Source organism: Acanthochromis polyacanthus, chromosome 3 (assembly GCF_021347895.1).
Source record: "Acanthochromis polyacanthus isolate Apoly-LR-REF ecotype Palm Island chromosome 3, KAUST_Apoly_ChrSc, whole genome shotgun sequence".
In the NCBI taxonomy this organism is placed as follows: Eukaryota; Metazoa; Chordata; class Actinopteri; family Pomacentridae; genus Acanthochromis; species Acanthochromis polyacanthus.
The window spans coordinates 45,386,943-45,407,054 of record NC_067115.1 but is presented as its reverse complement, the minus strand read 5'-3'; the positions used below and the strand labels follow the sequence as shown (position 1 = coordinate 45,407,054).

Below are 20,112 nucleotides of genomic sequence, written 5' to 3'. Positions count from 1 at the left end.
TCATCACATCCACTGTTTGAAATACACTCTGAGTTACAGCGCCACCTGGTGGTGGATGGGCAGGAAATGCTGTATAACTAGTCTGAACATGCTCCAATCTGGCTGAAATTTTACGTGTCATTAAACTCTGGTCCAGATGTGATTCAGAGGCCAGCACACACTCTCAGTCACAGTGCCACCTGGTGGACGTGCATGGATTCGCCGACCAGCGTGGATGCGAGGACCCGTCCATCGCTGCTTGCAGCTTTAATTATTATTATTATTTTATTTTTATTTTTTTTCTCCCGTAAAGTAAATTGGCTTTTTGGCGGCCTTATCATACTCCAAAACGCGTGAAATTTGGCATGCACATCAGGACTGGCGAAAAATTTGATATTTTATGGGAGCTGCGCATGTGCGTGGCAACATGGCTCTATAGCGCCACCTGCAAAGTTGAAAAAGTAGTCATTAGGCCAACTGCCACAATGTTTCATGTACAGCTACAATATTTGGTGGGCATATGCAGAACATCCGGACACACCAAAAAGTCAATTACAGCCACGCCCTAAACCCAACAGGAAGTCGGCCATCTTCAATTTGCTGTAAATTTTTCAAACTTAATCGCTCCTCGGGAAATGAATTGCCTTTTTGGCAGCCTTATCATATTCCAAAACGCGTGAAATTTGGCGTGCACATCAGGACTGGCGAAAAATTTGATATTTTATGGGAGTTGCGCATATGTGTGGAAAAATGGCTCTATAGCGCCACCTGCAAAATTGAAAAAGTGGTCATTAGGCCAACTTCCACAATGTTTTATTTACAGCTACAATATTTGGTGGGCATATGCACCACATCAGGACACACCAAAAAGTCAATCACAGCCACACCCTAAACCCAACAGGAAGTCGGCCATCTTGAATTTGCTGTACATTTGTCAAAATTTATAGCTCCTAGTGGATAAGTCTGAGAGAACTTAAATTTGGCCAGTACATGCACCAGACCTTTCTGATGAAAAGTTATCAAAAACTCAACCAGAAGCCAAAAGGTGTGGCCATGGCGGAGCCTCAAACAACTGATCCTTCGCCATGAAACAGGAAGTGGTGTCTAATTCTTCTCAACATGCTCCAATCTGCCTGAAACTTTACATGTATGATGACAGTCCTGTCCTGATGTCATCCACATAGGGATATTCATTGACAGTCATAGCGCCACCTTGTGGTTTCAGGAAATAGACATCTTTTACACTTTCATGCCCTATTGTTACCCGGTTGATCATATTCACTTCAAATGCAGTGACAACAGCCTAAACACATTGATGATGCATCCCAGTGAAAATGGTGACTTGTCATCAAAGGGCGTGTCTGTGGCGGCCAAACCAATTTCGATGTTTCGCCATGAAAATTTAACGATTCATATCTCAGCTGAACAAGATCCTATCTGCCCCAAACTTCACATGATGGACACCAGGTCCAGTCTGAACACATCCACACTCATAAATTCTGAAAAAGTCATAGCGCCACCTGTTGGTAATAGTAAGTTTAAGGCCTTATATTTTCAGGTACAATGGCCCCAAACGTGGTGATATCATGCTGGAAATTGGTCAGTCGAGTCTTCACCTCTTGACAATCCCACATTGTCAAGGGTGTGACATTTCATGCAACGCTGTTGCCGTAGCAACCAAATATCGCCATGCAAAACAAAGTCCTATTTGACAGGTTAGAAATACTCCAATGTTCACAAAAATTACCACACACATCACCATCGACCCAAGGAACGACACCGTATGCATCTCGGCACTGCACATGCTATAGCGCCCCCTACAGTATTTTTAACAAACAGCCCCCCCAGCACATTTCACCTACATCCATGAAATTTGGGAGGCTTATAGAGCACATCAGGACGCACAAAAAAGCCTCTTGGAGCCATGTCCTAAACCCAACAGGAAGTCAGCCATCTTGGATTAATTGTGAGATTTTTGATGATTTTTCTCATTTTTGAGAGTGAATACCTCCAAGGGGATAATTCCAGGAGACCTGAAATTTTGTCAGTCCACACAGCAGGACTTGGTGATGAAAAGTTATCAAAAGTTTAACCAGAAGCCAAATGGCGTGGCCATGGCGACCATCAGAGTTTTGATGCTTCGCCATGAAACATCAACTGCTGTATAACTCTCCTCTGCATGCTCCAATCTGCCTCAAACTTTCCATGTGTGATCACAATCCAATCCTGATCACATCTACAGGCCAACAGACACTCTCAGTCGCAGCGCCACCTGTTGGAGGGACAGTAAATGCTGTATAACTGGCCTCTACATGATCAAATCAGCCTGAAATTTTCATGAGTGATCAGTCCAACCCTCATCCCATCCACTGTGTGAAATACACTCTGAGTTACAGCGCCACCTGGTGGACGTGCATGGATTCACCGACCAGCGTGGATGCGAGGACCCGTCCATCGCTGCTTGCAGCTTTAATTTCTCTTTATATTTCCACATCTATTTATTTATTTTATTGATTTTTTTAATGTGGCACTCTTGTGACTCCCTAGTAATTTGCTTTTTGTTTTATTCTTTTAATAAGCTGTTCTTATATTAATATAAGACATTTTTATCACATTTGTATAAAACAAAAAATACATGTTACTGTTCATGCAAGTCTGATTTGTTTCAGGTTGCCTCATAGATATAAATACACTGCCAAAACAAGCACTGTGTTGTAAGGTTGTAGAAATATTAAACTGTAACCTAAGAAGAAATAAAAAATGATTTCAGTCTCATATTCAATTAATTCCACAGAAGACATGAACGTTTCTCAGGTGAATATGAGGAGATAACATTAAAAAGAATGTGCAGCTTCTAGCGCTTGCTTTTACACAACATAAAAAAATATATGTATATATGTATATATGTTTTATTCATGGTCAAATGATCATTTAGTGGAATTTTATGGATGTATACTAAAATTGTAAAACAACCTCCAGCCCAAAACAACATGTATACTGAGACACACGTATTAACTGTAATTTATGATTCAGATTATAGAAGCAGAAGTCGGAGGTCTCCTGTCTTCTTCCTACTTCTGTTAATGTACGCGCCAACAGCAGAGCTGCTCAGCCAATCACAGACGGGGAACTGCGCAGTTATATTTGCATGCGGCCTGTATAAAATGAGTCATTATCTGGTCTCTGTATTAGTTGTAGCTGCAGTGGCAGATAAACATGCCTGAACCGTCTAAGCCAGCGCCCAAGAAGGGCTCCAAGAAAGCGGTGACCAAGAGCGCCGCAAAGGGCAGTAAGAAGAGGAGAACCAAGAGAAAGGAGAGCTACGCCATCTACGTGTACAAGGTGATGAAGCAGGTCCATCCAGACACCGGCATCTCGTCCAAGGCCATGGGCATCATGAACTCGTTCGTCAGCGACATCTTCGAGCGGATCGCCAGCGAGGCCTCCCGCCTGGCTCACTACAACAAGCACTCCACCATCACCTCCAGGGAGATCCAGACCGCTGTCAGGCTGCTGCTGCCCGGTGAGCTGGCCAAGCACGCCGTGTCCGAGGGCACCAAGGCCGTCACCAAGTACACCAGCTCCAAGTAAAGCTTCACTGTTTAACACCAACACAACGGCTCTTTTAAGAGCCACACACTTTATCTGCAGAGCTGCTGGTCCACATTAACTGTGTGGAGGCTTCATTTTGACATACAACTTCGAAAACTTCAGATTTTCACATCGGTTGATGCTACAGGTACGGACCCGTACTCATAGCATCTGTACTAGAGGTACGGACCCGTTAAGGTCACTGAAGAGCTGGCGCCGGTTAACTACTATTTGCTGCACATTACAGGCAGTTTATATGAATGACTTTGACGGCGAACATTGTATAATTTAACCAAAAATACACCGTCTCCTCTCACACTTTAGACATTGCAGTTTTTACTCTTTTAGATGCCGTGTATAAATTGTTTGAAGTCCAGTTCCTATTAATTAGTTTACCGCGTTCAGTGGTGGAAGTGGCTGACGAACTCCATTGCAAATGTTCCCATTTAATTTCGGACGCTAATTTACAAGATAAAGTTAAGGATGTCGAATATGAAACAAACACTCGTGAATGGTGAGGAGCAGCTCTTTAATTCGGCATGAAGTAAAAAAAAACCCACAAACTCGATTTACTGTGATATTGTGAGATTTGTTTGTGGTGATGTAAATTAGCCATTCAACAGAGTCCGCTAACATTAAATTGACTGACGTGCAGTGTCTGTGTTGCCAGACGTAGAAAATACGTCAGGGTTTTGTTTAGGTTGTTAATATGCAATAGTCTGTCGCTACTTTTGAAGATAAAAAAATACTTTTCGTTTGCTGGCTGTTAGTTCCGCCATTTGTTTTGTTTGCTGTTTGTGCTTTATTAGAACAGGGTCACGTGAATAAAAAGTTTTGCTATTTTTAATAGTCGTGCTGATTTCAACCCCCAAATCGCTGTCCGTGAAAAAGTCAGATAATGATATTCATAAGACATTATGCATGATAGAAAAGAGAACAGCAGATGACTGACATGACAGGCTCGGCACGCAGATTCACCTCGAATCACGGAAGCGCCTTCATCACTCCGATTACCAAGCCGGCTCATTAATATTTATGTACGTCGGATTACCAGCCAATCACAAAGCGCGTTCATCAGCCGGCTCATTAATATTCATGTACGTCTCATTAATATTTATGGTAAGGGAAGGTGCCGTATCTGTAGCCCACAGGCTACAGGTACGGGTCTGTATCTGTAGACACTACCTTTCACATCAGCAAACCTGCAAACACTGATCTTCCTACCTCAGCTCTTGTGTGTGTGGAGGGGAGGGGGGACGGTCATTAAATATTTGTACTGGATGATAAAAATGACCGTATTGAAGACTGAAAATGATTCAGCCACACGGAGAGAGAGAGAGAGGGAAATAAACGATGACTTTGAATGTCAGTGTTCTCTGTTCTTACCCAGCTGACTCTATTGAAAGGTGCCATGAATCAACATTTATATGTGGGTTGTAAACTGTAGATTGTTTATGAGAAAATGTTTGAAATTAGATAAATATATTACTTAGCAGAAAGGAAAACCGCGAATTAAAAGTCCATTAATACCACTGCATCTTTAATTAATGTGCATTAATATCAGCGATGAGACAAACATTGAGCAGGTTTCAGGTAGTTTGGCTCCGCCCACTGAGACTGTCTCCACCTGTCTTCTATTACGTCCGCAGGAGAGACGGAGTTGTGACTTTGTGCCGGTCAGACTCTCATTGAACTCTGAATCTGTATGAGGATGTCTGGCAAAAGAAAGGGAGGTGTTGTTCCGAAATCCAGCAGTTTTATTATTTTATTCGTCTCATTCAGATTTTCACATTTTGTTGTCTGAATGTTTTTCGGATGTTATTTGCCACAGATCTCAATATTAGCATTCAGATTACGAAATATTAAATATGTTTAATATGTGGAGCCAAACAGTTCATCATCCAGTTTCCACAGACTTTATTCTACTGGAGGGAAAAGTCAACTTTGAATGTGGATGGATGGAATCGTTGATCAACAGGTAAGTAGTGATCACTGATGGTTTAATGACTGAATGTCGCCCTCATGTGGTCAAAGTGTTTCATTACAGCAGCTCCACATCAAAGCTCACGTTTTAGTTTCCTTCTGTTGTGTTCATAAAATCCACAATCGGTTTTAGTATCATGTGACAGTTGTGTCTGATATCAGGCCGTCGTTGTGCTGCTACAAGGGCGTAGGTTTGGTCTCAACATTGGTAGGAACGGTATAACAGTATAACCTGCATGTACACTTTTTGCTGGGGACGGGACATTAATAAGACCAAACAGATTGGGTGAACGGGGGTCAGGGCTACAGTTCTCACGAATATGAACCTAATTAATTGATAAGCTAAATAATGAATGCAAAATAAATCTGTATTGACTTATACTAACTTTCATGTGTATTGGTTCAGGTGATAGTAATTAAATACATTTTAATTAATAAATAAATGCACTAATAGGTATCTGGTTTCAAAAGTGTAAAGTCACAACATGCTCTAGCCTTCTTTCCTTCTAAACCAGGCCGTTTACAAGAAGAAAAGCAGCAGCATGTGTTTTTTTTTGACTGTCAACACTTTCCTGTGAAACACAGACTGGGACCTCTCTCTCTCTGAGCAGCTTCTTGCTCACGTTTTTCTGGTTCTATATTTTCCAGCAGAGTTCACTACATTTCTCACAGTTTAATTAACGTTAACAGTAGAAAACACATACTGGAGGACAATTCTCTCTAAGCAGCTTCCTACTCGAGTTTTGCAGGTTAGCAAGTTCACTCAGTTTAATGTTATGCTAACTCTGATGCAGGTCGGACTTTCAGTAGCAACATTAGTGGTGTGTTCCCCACGTCCACAACATTGACGTCTTTTTACATTACTTACAGTGTCGTCTGCTGCTGCTGCTGGCCGAAAAAACTTCTAATATCCCTCTTCTTCGAAGGGGGCAGAGAAGGCGGCATGTTTATTTCTTGTGTATTTCTGTCGGGGCTGTGTGAGTGTGCGTGTGGGTGGCGGGGGGAGGGGTCAAGTCATCAGCCAATCAAACGTGCGTTTGATTGGACTGGCACATTCAGCAAGTGAAAATGGGTAAATGTAAGTCTGAACCTGGTCTGAACATAATGAAAATAATTCACTTAATAATGGTAGGGTCAATTCTATCCTTACAACATAAGACAATCAAAATTACCTATATAACTGAACTCATTATATAATGCAAATAAGGTTGCTTAAAAGTTGGTGGGGACAATTTGACCCTCTTGAAAAGTTGGTAGTGTTATGTCCCTACCGTCCCTATGCAAACCTACGCCCTTGGATCAAGGATCAAGAAATCTTTAATGTCCCCGTGGGGCAATTTTTGGTGCAGCCAGCAGCAAACAACAGACAAAACACAGTAAAATGTGATACGCAACAGTAAAAACAACAATAACAATAATAAATTAAATTCAATAGAACAAGATAAATAAAAACCAAAGGAAAGTTAAAATGACCACCGAGCGGACTGCCTTATAAAGGCGTTAAAAACCATTCTTTGTTAAGAAGGCCAATGGCCAGTGGGACCCATGATTTTTTAAATCTAACTGTCCTACATATAGGCACTTGAAACCTGCGTCTAGAAGGAAGCACCCTGGATTCAGAAGCTAGAGGGTGGCTAGGGTCGAACCGGACGAGATTTGCCTTTTTTAAGGATCTCGTCTTATGTAGAACAGAAATGTCAGTTAGTCGAGTGCCAACGATTTTGCTGCACATTCTGACAATACCTTGGAGTCTGTTTTGGTTTTTAAGGTTGACTAAGCCAAACCAGCAGATAAAAGCAAATGTTAGGACAGACTCGATAAAACTTGAGTAAAACATATACATGAACTTAGTTTCAACCTTTATATTCCTGAGCTTCCTAAGGAAATACAAGTGCTGGTTGGCTTTCTTACACACAGCATCAACCTGATGCTCGAACGACAGCCTGTCATCAATTATCGTCCCAAGGTATCTATACTGCTGAACTAATTCCACAGTTTGACCGTTAATCGACGAAGGAACGATGACTGAACAGGACTTCCTAAAATCAATCATCAATAATTGAGTCCTTCCACAGGCGGGGCACCCTGTGGACCTTAAGTGACCAGGAGAAGATGAAACTGTAGATGTCAGCCAGCTGCTCGGCGCAGTTCCTCAGGATCCGACCTCCAATCCCATCAGGACCCGGGCTTTTCCTCTCCCTCACACCACTAAATGCCCTCTGTACCCTCTGCTTGTTGACATACACTGCCTCTGTACTTTCCGGATCTAAGGCAGCACCTTTAAACACAGACAATTCGTGGCTAAAATCATAAACATTAAAACGATTTGAATATGTGTTTAAAACATTTGCCATGTCATGATCAGACTTCCCATTTAAGGAGATGATGCACTTATGGGGATGTATCCCCAACAGGGATTTCACCCCCTCCCATGCAGGTCGTGAGCTGCCAGTCCTAAATAGGTTCTCCACCCTGTCCTTATATTGCTGCTTGGCAAGTTTTATTTCTTTCCTGACTTGCTTCTGTAGCTCCTTATATCTGACAGTATCGCCTGTGACGAAACTGATGTTCCTGTTATTGATGGCGTTTTTAACTGATTTTGAAACCCATGGCTTATTGTTAGAAAAAATAGAGATTGTTTTTTTAGGAATACATAACTCCTCGCAGAACTTAACGTAGTCAGAGACAGTCTCTGTAATTTCCTCCACGCTCTTGCACTCAGTTTTAAATAAGTCCCAGTCAGTGCAGGCGTAACAATCCTGCAGACGTCCGATCGACTCCTCCGACCAGACCGGAACTAATCTTCGTTCTGGCTTGTGTTTCTTCAGGACTGGTTTGTATGTCGGAACCAAGTAAACAGTGCTGTGATCCGACGCACCGAGAGGAGCTCTCAGGAGGGACTTGTAAGCCCCTTTAATGGAACCGTAACAGAGATCCAAGCATTTATTAAGTCTTGTCGCACAGGTCACATATTGGTAAAAGTTCCCCAAGTGTTTCCCTAGTTTACAGTTGTTAAAATCACCCATTATAAAGCTAGGAGCATCTGGCAAAATAGCTTGTAGCTGTTGCACTGTGTGAGTAATAGCCCGAACGGCATTGTCTGCATTAGCTTTAGGGTGTATGTACACTAATGAAACAAATAACTGGGTGAATTCCCTTGGCAAATAAAAGGGCCTAAGCGAGACAGAAAGAAGTTCAATGTCCGGAGTACAGAGACGCTCCCTTACGATCACATTTCCACACCATTTCCTATTAACATAGAGAGCCAGGCCACCCCCAAGCGACTTGCCCGTCGCTGAGGGATCCCTGTCCAAGCGAAAAGGCTCTCCAAAGCCGTCGATCTCCAGATCAGCCTGTGAGTCATGAGCCTTAAGCCAGGATTCTGTAACGGCAAGGAGGCATGCATTTTTATACTCCTCCAAAAACTTGACATTGGCTTGGAGCTCATCCACCTTATTACGGAGGGATTGGACGTTGGCAAGCATGATGGTTGGAAGGGGAATACGGCGGTGTCCTAGTTTTTTAAGACGCTGGCGAATACCACCGCGTCTACCCCTTTTCCTCACACCAGACGACTTGGACGTCCAGCTCTGGCCCCCCGTATGATCCTGCCGGATGATCTCCACGGGAAAAACTGCCGAGGAGTCCACAGCACCTACTCCGGAGCTGCGAAAGCGTAGAAGAAACTCCCGGCCATACTGAAGCGGTTCACTGGTCGTGCCGAGTCCGCACAGAAGGTGAAATAAAAGTATCCAAAGTACCACCAGGCCCGTCAGACTAAGGTGAGACATAGCTGCAACTTGTTACTGGTGAGTCCCATAAAGTAAGCGTTAGTACGACAAAAACAGACGATCCAGGTTAGAAAACACAACGCACACAGGTACTGCTGCTGCTGCGTGTCGCCATTACCAGCGCCACAAAGGCTTCATAGCAGCCCTTATGCTGCTATGAACATGGATTTTATGGATGGAAAAATCATTTCATCCAAAGTTGTTCAAATCAATTCACTGGACTTTAAGAAAGTTCCTTGAAGACGTTTCACCTTTCATCCAAGAGGTTTCTTCAGTTCTGAAGAACTGGATGAAGAAGCCTGCTGAGCGATCAGAGCGATCAGAGGAAGACAGCCTGTCTCCCTCTGATCGCTCTGATCTCCCTCTGACCCCAGATTTTAACCATAGAGTCATTGAGAAATTTCCATGTCTCAAAGACAGAAGAGCAAAACTTGCATACAAAAAATATCACAGATGTAGAGGTGCTGGCTTTAATCTCTAAAATATGAGGATTTACTTTTTTAATAATGTAAATAGAAATGTTAGTTGACACAAGTGGCACTTTAGACTGAAAGCCTGTTGATTTTCATATGTTCTGAAATCTGAGGAATTACTGTTTTTCTTTATTTTCATTGTAAATATTTAATGTTAGTTGACAGAAGCACTTTGGACTCAAAGCCTAAGATAAGATAAGACAGGTTTTATTTGTCACATGCACAGTTATACAGAGTATAATGCCTAATGGTTACACTATTTTTTTCAGGCAAAGTGACACATTTTTATTGCTTTGATCCTAAATATGCAGATTTGCTGTTTTCTCATTGTCATGTAAGGTTGTTAATGTAAAAGTTAGCTCACAGAAGCACTGTCTGCTTTAAGCCTCATAGTTAGGTTTTTTTTTTTAACAAAATGTCCAATGTTTGTTGGTTTCACAGATATGGATTTGTTTTTGTTTATTTGAGTATGTAAATATAAATATTTTGTTCCAAAGATTTTGCTGGACAGAAGAAGCACTTGGCACTCTTTGAAGCTGGAAAAATGAATTGTTTCTTTTTTTTACTTTTGAAGTAAAAAATAGATTTGCATATTTATACTTTCTTAATTTGTTTAATTATAGAAAATGAGATTTTAAGGGTTTGGAGGAAGGTCAGCAGCAGCATCCCACAGCAGACCCGAGCTGCACATGCTGACTGTTTTCATTGAATTGCCAGCATTAATTTAGGGTGTTTTTAATCTCTGTTTAAACACTTATGTGTCCTTTTTTGTATATTCTTTACTTCTATCTTTCTTCCTGCTGGGGCCTTTTGCCTGGTCATCACTGTAAATGAGAAATTGTTCTCAGCTGATCTTAACTGGGAAAATAAATAATAGAGCTGAAACAACTAATTGATTTAATCAATTATAATCGATGATTAAAATAGTTGTCAACTATTTTGGTCATCGATTAGTTGGTTAATAAGTCTATTTTTACCGGAAACGGCATGATTCACGCATATTTTAAGCCAGCCTATAATCGCAGTGAACCAGGTGGGGCAGTCATGAGCCAGTGTAGGTTCTACGCAACCAGAACTGCAGGAGAAGAAGCAAACAACCAATAGGTTGCCTTGCTTTAGGTCACGTGATGTTCACTCAGCGTCATAGACTCACGCTCAGCGGCTGTGTACTCACTGGGAAAGTCCGACAGGAGGTCCTCACATACTTTGGTGAGAAGCCAGTTTCCAAGGGAGAAAATCCGTTACAGTGGTGAATAGGGTTGCCACCCATCCCTTAAAATACGGAATCGTCCTTTATTTGACAATTAATTGTAGTGTCACGTATTGATTCAATACGGGACGCTAATTGTTCTGTATTTTCATAAATGTCCCATACACGTCTGTCACACACGCATCAAAACTGCATAATAAACAAAATAAAACACAGGAAATATTACTGTTCTGCCGCCGGTTTCCTGGTTACAGACGCTGCTGCTGTGTTTAAAAATGTCTACACCCGAAACTCCACCACATCCAAAGAAGCAAAAACGTTTTCAAAAGCACAGACTGGAAGACTGGAACCCTGGCAATAGGTACAGGGCAAACTGTGTTTTCTGTTGCTCATAGACCAGCTGAAGTAAGGCAGCATCAGGAGACCAACATGTAAGAAACATGAGAACAGAGAGAACCAACCAGCAGGTCACAGTTTATCATCATCTAATCATCTCCTGAAGTCCCTTTGGTAAGAGACATCAGTACATGGTTGTGAATTTACCAGAGGATGATTATAGTCAGACTGATGTGGCCGTAGACTCTACAGTATTTTAGTGACTCAATAAATGCCTAAGTTGTTTAATAGTATTTTAAATGCTTTTGTTTTTTAAAATATCATTTATTTAATAGCCTATATGTGATCAATAAATGACCTTGTTATTGTTTATTTTTGTGTATATTATAGTTGTGCAAAATAAATAAAATCAAAATCAATAAATGACCTTTGCCTATCTAAAGAAAAACTCAGAACTCTGATATGTTAACGGTACTAAATAAATAAATCAGTAAATACATGCATACACACATAAATAAGTTAATACATTAACCGTGTAAAGATAAGATTTAGATGGGAAAAATATCTGTTGAGAATTCCTTTGTCCAGTATTCTGCATTCAGTTTTTGCAGAATCCAGTATTGGTCATTACATTTTCTTAGTATGGTTTCACTGTTTAAAATGATGCCACATCTTTTTCGACAGAACCTGTGATCATAAAACAATACAGAACTCTTAGTTTTGTGTTAGTAAAGCACTTAAAGCTTTAATTTCAAAATAAATATTGTCAATTACAGTGTTGAAACGTGTTCTACAAGCTGGAAAAATGCAGCTTTTTAGCAATTGTCACTTGTCTCCCGCAATTTCATCACAATAAATAAGCTTAAAACATCGCAACTTTTATCACAATTTTTTTAGAAAAGCTGCCGCGAATTCAGGCATTTTCGGCCGCAACAATCACGAAAAACACCCGCGAAATCCTGGAGGGACTGGTTTATGGACCTTCTCAACTCTCAGTGGCCACACTTTATCTGCAGAGCTTAAGATACACTGATTGTGTCAAAACTAATCTGTAGGATGTTGGTTTGACAAACGTTAATTTATATTTGATGACATTTCTCATTATTTTCTGATAACAGAAAAATAGACCCTTTATTTGTTTACAAACATTGTGACGTTTTTGTGGGCGGGGCTTATGCTGGAGGCAAAAGCGGAGCGAGAAGTCAAGCAGGACTGGGAGTATTTAGTTTGCGCTGGGAGTTTGCGCTGCAAACTCGAGCATTTTTAACCCGTTAAACTTCAGTGTACCGCCGGCGGTACACTTACTAATTTGCATAGGAATTTAAAGAATGTCCGAAGGCTGCAAACGCGATTATATAAACACTATACGCCGAAGGAAAGCTTAGATTCTCATGAATCCGCCGGTATAAACCACTTTCAGATGTGATTACCACAGCGGATAATATAAACACATTTGTCCGACAAACAACGAATATCCATCCATCCTTTCTCTATACACGACTTTAACGTACACAGCGCGACTCACATTTCCGGGTTCATTATTACACACAAATTAAAATATTCCACAAAAAACGGCCATAATCCAACCTTTTACATCCAGACGACACAAGCCAGTAAACTATTTTGTCCAAAACATGTCTTGAAGTCGGTATAAAATCCATGAATCGGTCATTTTCAAAGAAATGCACCTCGCGATGCGCGTCCAATATTCCCTGTATTTCTCATCATATTTTTTATTTACAAATAGAATATTAGCGATTTTTTGTACTGAAAATGGCTGGAATTGACTGCAGCTGATCGTCTCTGTCCAGTCTTTTCGCCTCAGTGCATTTAACCACAACTGTCTTCGTTCCCTCTGAGCACGAGTGTTCGGTGGAATCCTATAAAACTTTAATTTGCGTTCGCCAATATCATTCCTCCTATTCTGGCATCCAAAAACACAGCAGGACGACATTTTAGAAAAGTTAATAGAGCCTAGTCCCTCAGTCTTTCGCCTTTCGGTCACGGCTGCGGGCTTCCTCTTTTGCCTCCAGCTAAAGCTGTGACGTCATTCGTGACGTGGGTCATTAAAGGGTCTATAAGGATGTAAAATAGTTTTGGTAGTGTGTGTCTGTGCTGAAATACACTTTCTTTGTTTCTGTAGGAGTTTATTTGAAACACACATTCACATTCATTTCATTCAATCAGCAATGCCCGCTCTCCTCTCTGGACCAATCAGAGCTGTCGTTGCTCCAGCCCTCCCCATATAAGCTCGCTGTTGTTCAGCCTCCATTTGTATTTTTACTGTTGGAGCAGTGAAGACAGAGGAAGCATAATGGCCAGAAACAAGCAGACCGCCCGCAAATCCACTGGAGGAAAAGCCCCCAGGAAGCAGCTGGCTACCAAGGCTGCAAGGAAGAGCGCCCCGGCCACCGGCGGCATCAAGAAGCCTCACCATTACCGACCCGGTACCGTGGCTCTGAGAGAGATCCGTCGCTACCAGAAATCCACGGAGCTGCTCATCCGCAAGCTGCCCTTCCAGCGCCTGGTCAGAGAGATCGCTCAGGACTTCAAGACAGACCTGCGCTTCCAGAGCTCCGCTGTCATGGCTCTGCAGGAGGCCAGCGAGGCTTACCTGGTCGGCCTCTTCGAGGACGCCAATCTGTGTGTCATCTGCGCCAAGAGGGTCACCATCATGCCCAAAGACATACAGCTGGCCCGCCGCATCCGTGGAGAGAGGGCTTAGACCCACCATGAAACTTTACACCAAACACCACGGCTCTTTTAAGAGCCACACATATTCACTACGAGAGGACAATCATATAATATTACTAGCTGATTTAGTTTCATCGAATTATGGAAAGCGGCAACTTAGATGTTGCACACTTTTTTCTGAAAACCGAGGGGAAAGAGGAAGTCAATTTAGAGAACCACTTTAAATGTTTATGCAGAGCAAGTATTTAAGTAGTTGGAGTGTAGGAATTCCCCTGTATTATTTTTGCACTGGTGTCTTGAATGGAATTGTTAAATAAAGTGCTTCATGTTGACTTAAACCTACATACACTTGTCCCTTCCTGCCTTCATCCTGTGCCTCGTTTTAAATAGCCTCCTAGAACTCCACAAAGACAGGAAAAAGTGGCCGAAACTGGAAAAATCACAAAGGACGTGCACAACCTTCACCTCAAATTTACCTTCATTAAGTCACTTTGGCTCCGCCCACTGAAACTTACACCGACTGTCTTCTCTTAAGTTCGCAGATTAGCACCGCCTGTCAGTCTGGTAGCCACACCTATTTAGTGCTAGAGCCCATATAATGATTAAAATAATCAGTTATTTCATTTCAGGTATTTTTTGGAAGGCTGTTTTGGAACTTATGCATTCAGTAAACTTTTGTTTAAGGGAAAATAAGACCACAGTATATGTTATAAACTTACAGTATTGTGCATATCCATTTTTAACAGACTGATGATATGGATTTACTATTTAAGTGTTGGAAGTTTTGAGCTGAACTTAGTGTTGCCATTAAGGTGAGAGCAGTGATGTTGATGTAGTGATGAGTGAGGCAGCAGCTCTTTAGTGGAGGCTGTGGTGGCTCTGAAAGGTGCCTTTGCTGATGAGTGGAGATGAAGCAGCTTCACTTGTTAGCAGCTTTCTTAGCTTTGGGCTTCTTGACTGCAGCTTTGGGCTTCTTGACTACAGCTTTGGGCTTCTTGGGGCTCTTCTTTGGTGTCTTCTTGACGGCTTTCTTAGGCGCTGCCTTCTTTGGGATTTCTTGACCGCTGTCTTCTTAACTGCTGCCTTCTTGGCCACTGCAGCTTTCTTAGCTTTAGCAGCGACAGGTTTCTTAGCTTTGATGGGAGCCTTCTTCTTAGCCACTTTCTTGACCGGTTTGGAGACTTTGGGCTCCTTCTTGGCGAGCTTGAAGGAACCGGACGCTCCGGTGCCCTTAGTCTGAGTCAGAACCCCCTTGGTGACCAGCTTGGTGAGGGCGGTGTTGATGCGTTTGTTGGACTTTGTCACATCGAAATTTTGGACCCCAGAACCTTCTTGATCGCAGCCAGTGAAACCCCCTTCCGCTTCTTAGACTCGACCACAGCGGCGACGATGAGCTTCGGGAAACTGGGTCCATCCTTCTTGGGTCTGGAGGCCTTCTTCTTCGGGGATTAGCCGGTGCCGCTGCTGGAGCTTCTTCTGCCATGTTTCAGTGTCTCTGCTTATCTCAATGTGTCTGAGCTGAAGGCTGGAGGTGGGACTTATAAACACCATGAGAACCGTAAAGAGGCAACACATGGCGCTGGACTGCCGCTGCCACATTTGTGTTTTCTCTAATATGTTTTGGACACAAAATCAAAATCAATTCACAAAATTCAGAATTCTTCCCCAGCGACTTCAAAACTCGGCATCACGGGTTCAAAGAACAGAAGGAGAGCTCACGTTTAAAGTCTCTGATCTTGTTACTGGTCTATTTAAGAATTGTTTTTGGATCATTTAATTGGCAAATAAAGCTTTAATTGGTCTTTATCTTTATCTGATTGCTTTTTTTTATCTCATAAACCCTCTAGAACCTTCAGGTCTTCTGGTTTTTAATTAAAACTGAAGTCAGAAGAAAACCTGCAATGAAGCAGCATTTTGTTCTTCCATTTGTGGAACAGCAGTGAAGTGTTGATGTTTTTAAAGCAAATTCAAGAATCAAAATTGATAGCCAGATTTTTGATTGATCTGATAGATTTTATGTGTATTACTCTTCTTAGAACTATTCTTTATTGATGTCTTTTTTCATATCATGTTTTATCTGATCATGTAGCAAAAATATTCACTTAAGGAATTAATTTTCTCCTTTGAAAGAATAATTATTTTAGTGACAGCTGCATGGTGCTGTCTTTATTAAAGTCATTGATTTCTTAATTATGCACCAATAACAGGCTGATTTTAGATGATTCAGGATGAAAAAAACAGAAAAATCCTGTCATCCTCCAAAATTTTTCAAATTATATTTCATGAGGAGCTGAGCTTCCAGTGTAGTTCCAGTCTGGATTTAAATCACTTATGTGCAATTAAAATATTTGTTTTTTATACTTTCATCTTCTTCTTCAAAGTAAATATGTGCTGATCGGGATGAACAGGAAATCAGTGTAATTGTAAACTAACAGGAATATTTAGTATCAGTAATTCTAAATAAGATATGAATAAATGTGTGAAAAACCTTAATGCAACTAAAATATTTTCTAATTCATGTATTTAAACATACAAAGGACACCATAAGACGATTTCTGTTATTTATTATAATATGTACACACATTTAGAAAGATTTAACACGGATCTGAATACTGGATATTAGGACAATAAAGTTTAAAAAATCTAAATATTAGGAGAGCAGATGTAATGTTAGTTAAATCAGAGGTTTATTAAAGCGTCAAAGTTTCGGTGCTTCGATAATTCAACATTTAGTCCAGACGGAGTCTCTTCCAGCGCCCCGAGCACCGGCAGCGTCCGTGTGTTTACCGGCGGGAAAAACTCTCCGCTTCCAGGCCAACGAAGCAGCGCAGCACCGCCGTTTTCCTTCCACTGTGTCCTCACATGTCTCTGCTAACCGGAACACCGATGTTCCACCGGAGACGAAGAGCTTTTAGTCGTTTTAGGAGCACAAATGCGCAGAAAAGTGTCAGCGAGCCGCACTCGGTCACCGTGTGTCCGACAGCTTGGAAGCCTCCTGGAAGCGAGAGACAAAGAGCTGGAAGCCCAACATGAGGCGAGTGTGGAGGGACCCGCGTGTCGTCGGCGTGGTAGCGACCGTGGGGTGTGAAAAGGCTGATTTTGTCAATATTTTGTGTCCAAAACGTGCCAGAGAAAACACAAATGTGGCAGCGTTTGAGGCGGCGGCACTTGTTGTTGTCTCTTTACGGTTCTCATCATCTTTATAAGTCCCACCTCCTGCTTTCAGTTCAGACACACTGAGACAAACAGAGACACAGAAACATGGCAGAAGAAGCTCCAGCAGCTGCACCGGCCAAAGCTCTGGCCAAATCCCAGAAGAAGAAGGCTTCCAGACCCAGGAAGGATGGACTCAGCCTCCCGAAGCTCATCGTCGCCGCTGTGGCCGAGTCTAATGAGCGGAAGGGGATGTCACTGGCTGCGATCAAGAAGGTTCTGGCGGCCCAAGGTTTCGATGTGACAAAGTCCAACAAACGCATCAACACCATCGTCACCAAGCTGGTCACCAATGGGGTTCTAATCCAGACTAAGGGCACCGGAGCGTCCGGTTCCTTCAAGCTCGCCAAGAAGGAGCCCAAAGTCTCCAAACCGGCCAAGAAAGTGGCCGCGCCCAAAAAGCCAGCGGCTAAGAAGCCAGCAGCTAAGAAGCTAGCGGCTAAGAAGCCAGCAGCTAAGAAGTCAGCGGCTAAGAAGCCAGCAGCTAAGAAACCAGCGGCTAAAAAGTCCCCAGCCAAGAAAAAGCCGAAGAGCCCCAAGGTCACCCCTAAGAAGCCCAAATCTGCACTTAAGAAGCCCGCAGCAAAGAAAAATGCCGCCAAGAAGCCCGCAGCTAAGAAAGCTGCTAAGAAGTGAAGCGCCTTCATCTTCCCTCACTCATCAGCAAAGGCTCTTTTCAGAGCCACCACAGCCTCTGCTAAAGAGCTGCTGCCTCATTCATCACTACATCAATATCACTGCTCTCGCTTTACGTTCAGCTCAAAACTTCAATACTTAAATAGTAAACCCACATCATCAGTCTGTTAAAAAACAACTGACTGTTGATATTAATGTACTGGATAGATTTAACTTGTTTATTAAAATTAACTGAAATGTAATCTGTTTGGAGCTGAGGATGGGATGTATAAATATTTTGAGATCAGTTTACTAAACTTTTCAATATGACTATAATTTAAGCATAATTTGTTATTGCATTATGTTGTGTTAATTGTTTTATCCCTTGAGGAGGCACTATTAACTAAAGACTAAAATATAAATGTTGAATTTCAATGTTAAATTCGACATGTTTTCAATAGCCATAATACTGTAAACATGTAGTTGAACTCAAAGGAAAACCGTCTACTTGCACTACTACTATTAAACAATTAGTCCAAACCGACAGTCCAAATTTAATAGTTCAGATTAGTGTTTAAGGCTGCCTGAGTTTATTTTCATCACGTCACACCTCATTGTATTTGAGACACATGAAGAGGTTTGCCGTTTACCAGAGAATTTAACTTTTTAAGGTAAAACATTTGTTGAAGGGCATGTTTGTAATCTTTATTCACTGAAATACTTTATGACTTAGAAAAAACATAAGGAAAAATATTTGGTTGAAGTCATTTAGTGCATGAGAATATATTGCAGAGCAGCAAGAACAAATGAAGAAAAGTATCAAATCGGTTGTTTTCAGCTCTTCAGTAAACACATCTAAATCCATTAAATATCTATCAGCAGAGTCTGACTATCTGGAATGATTACAGACATAAATAAAGGTCATTTAGACTAAAAGTAATGACACTGTGACTGTTCAGAATTTCATCATTTATCAGTGAGAGTAAAGTGTTCACTGATGAGAAAAGAGATGAGAATTCCCTGTTACTTTATGAAACATGAAATTGAAATTGTAGTAAATGCGATTGTACATAACAGAAACATGTTATTAACATGTATTTTTATGCTTTACAGTTTTCAAAGTGACTCACCTGACAGTTTAACAGAAGCTTTCAAATTTGAGGATTTGCTTTTGTAGTTTCTACTTGTATATGTATATATACACGAGTATACTTACATGGCCAGTACTGTAAGCTTATATATTCCTTCAGCATATAATGTGGTTTTATTTTCCCCAAATCTTTGTATTCATCTGTACTTCATTGAAATTTGTATAAAAAAAAATCACAAAAGTTTATTCAATGCATAAGTTCCCAAACAACCTTCTACAAATATAAATCTATACATTTAGGTACGTGGACATATAACATTAATTATAAAGGCTTATACCTTTTGAAGTAGTGTATTCAAGCCAACATTGAGAACCACTGTAGAACGCTGCTCTGTAGAGGAGGTGTGTGGTCCTTAAAAGGACCTTTGTTGTGCCGATGAACGCTGACTTTAACCTCCGAAGCCGTACAGAGTGCGGCCCTGCCTCTTCAGAGCGTACACCACATCCATGGCGGTCACCGTCTTCCTCTTGGCGTGCTCGGTGTAGGTGACAGCATCACGGATGACGTTCTCCAGGAAAACCTTCAACACACCGCGGGTCTCCTCGTAGATCAGACCCGAGATACGCTTGACTCCACCGCGGCGAGCCAGACGGCGGATAGCGGGCTTGGTGATTCCCTGGATGTTATCCCGGAGAACTTTACGGTGACGCTTAGCTCCTCCTTTACCGAGTCCTTTTCCTCCTTTGCCTCGTCCAGACATCTTCGCTCTTCTGCAGCTAAAAGCTCAATGATGCCGCTGCTGGAGTGACGGAGCTTTGAGTCTCCACTGAGGACGTGATAGAAGACAGAGGCGGACCTCCTCCTCTTCTTCTGTGTATTTTCCTGCTGCTTCATAACAAATAAACCTTCTTTGCTGCATCAGCGCCACCAACTGACCAACAGCAGGATCAGCAGCTTGTGTCTTTGTGGATCCTTGAGCAGGAAATTCACACATTCCAGCAGCTCAGAAGATCCAAGAAGAACTGGGTTGAAAACATGAGCAGATACAGCACACACTAAACACTAAGACAATATAAAATAATAAAATAAAGTAAGCCAGATGACTGAGACACCGACTTTGATCCATGAATGTAACA

General features: G+C 41.8%; 5 protein-coding genes across 5 annotated transcripts; 3 read left to right on the top strand and 2 right to left on the bottom strand.

The window, feature by feature from the left end:
* Positions 1 to 3,189: 3,189 nt before the first annotated feature.
* LOC127533451 (histone H2B 1/2-like) lies at positions 3,190 to 3,667 on the top strand. The gene has a single exon (XM_051946540.1). The coding sequence runs from the start codon at positions 3,196 to 3,198 to the stop codon at positions 3,568 to 3,570; it is 375 nt and encodes a 124-aa protein (XP_051802500.1). The 5' UTR covers positions 3,190 to 3,195; the 3' UTR covers positions 3,571 to 3,667.
* A 10,010-nt stretch (positions 3,668 to 13,677) lies between these two features.
* On the top strand, positions 13,678 to 14,088 carry LOC127533445 (histone H3-like). The gene has a single exon (XM_051946533.1). It carries the CDS (start codon positions 13,678 to 13,680, stop codon positions 14,086 to 14,088), a length of 411 nt encoding a protein of 136 aa, XP_051802493.1.
* An 888-nt stretch (positions 14,089 to 14,976) lies between these two features.
* On the bottom strand, positions 14,977 to 15,540 carry LOC110972398 (histone H1-like). The gene is given in 4 exon segments (XM_051945146.1): positions 14,977 to 15,110; positions 15,113 to 15,370; positions 15,373 to 15,507; positions 15,510 to 15,540. Coding segments are annotated over 4 exon segments (558 nt in total).
* Positions 15,541 to 17,270: 1,730 nt separating this feature from the next.
* On the top strand, positions 17,271 to 18,632 carry LOC110972396 (histone H1-like). The gene has a single exon (XM_022222779.2). It carries the CDS (start codon positions 17,319 to 17,321, stop codon positions 17,904 to 17,906), a length of 588 nt encoding a protein of 195 aa, XP_022078471.2. The 5' UTR covers positions 17,271 to 17,318; the 3' UTR covers positions 17,907 to 18,632.
* Positions 18,633 to 18,860: 228 nt separating this feature from the next.
* Positions 18,861 to 20,099, bottom strand: LOC127533454 (histone H4). The gene has a single exon (XM_051946544.1). It carries the CDS (start codon positions 19,734 to 19,736, stop codon positions 19,425 to 19,427), a length of 312 nt encoding a protein of 103 aa, XP_051802504.1. The 5' UTR covers positions 19,737 to 20,099; the 3' UTR covers positions 18,861 to 19,424.
* Positions 20,100 to 20,112: the final 13 nt, after the last annotated feature.

What these genes read in the sequence shown, in the direction of transcription:
- LOC127533454 (XM_051946544.1), bottom strand. Translation starts at nt 19,736, where the DNA reads ATGTCTGGACGAGGCAAAGGAGGAAAAGGACTCGGTAAAGGAGGAGCT.
- LOC110972396 (XM_022222779.2), top strand. Translation starts at nt 17,319, where the DNA reads ATGGCAGAAGAAGCTCCAGCAGCTGCACCGGCCAAAGCTCTGGCCAAA.
- LOC127533451 (XM_051946540.1), top strand. Translation starts at nt 3,196, where the DNA reads ATGCCTGAACCGTCTAAGCCAGCGCCCAAGAAGGGCTCCAAGAAAGCG.
- LOC127533445 (XM_051946533.1), top strand. Translation starts at nt 13,678, where the DNA reads ATGGCCAGAAACAAGCAGACCGCCCGCAAATCCACTGGAGGAAAAGCC.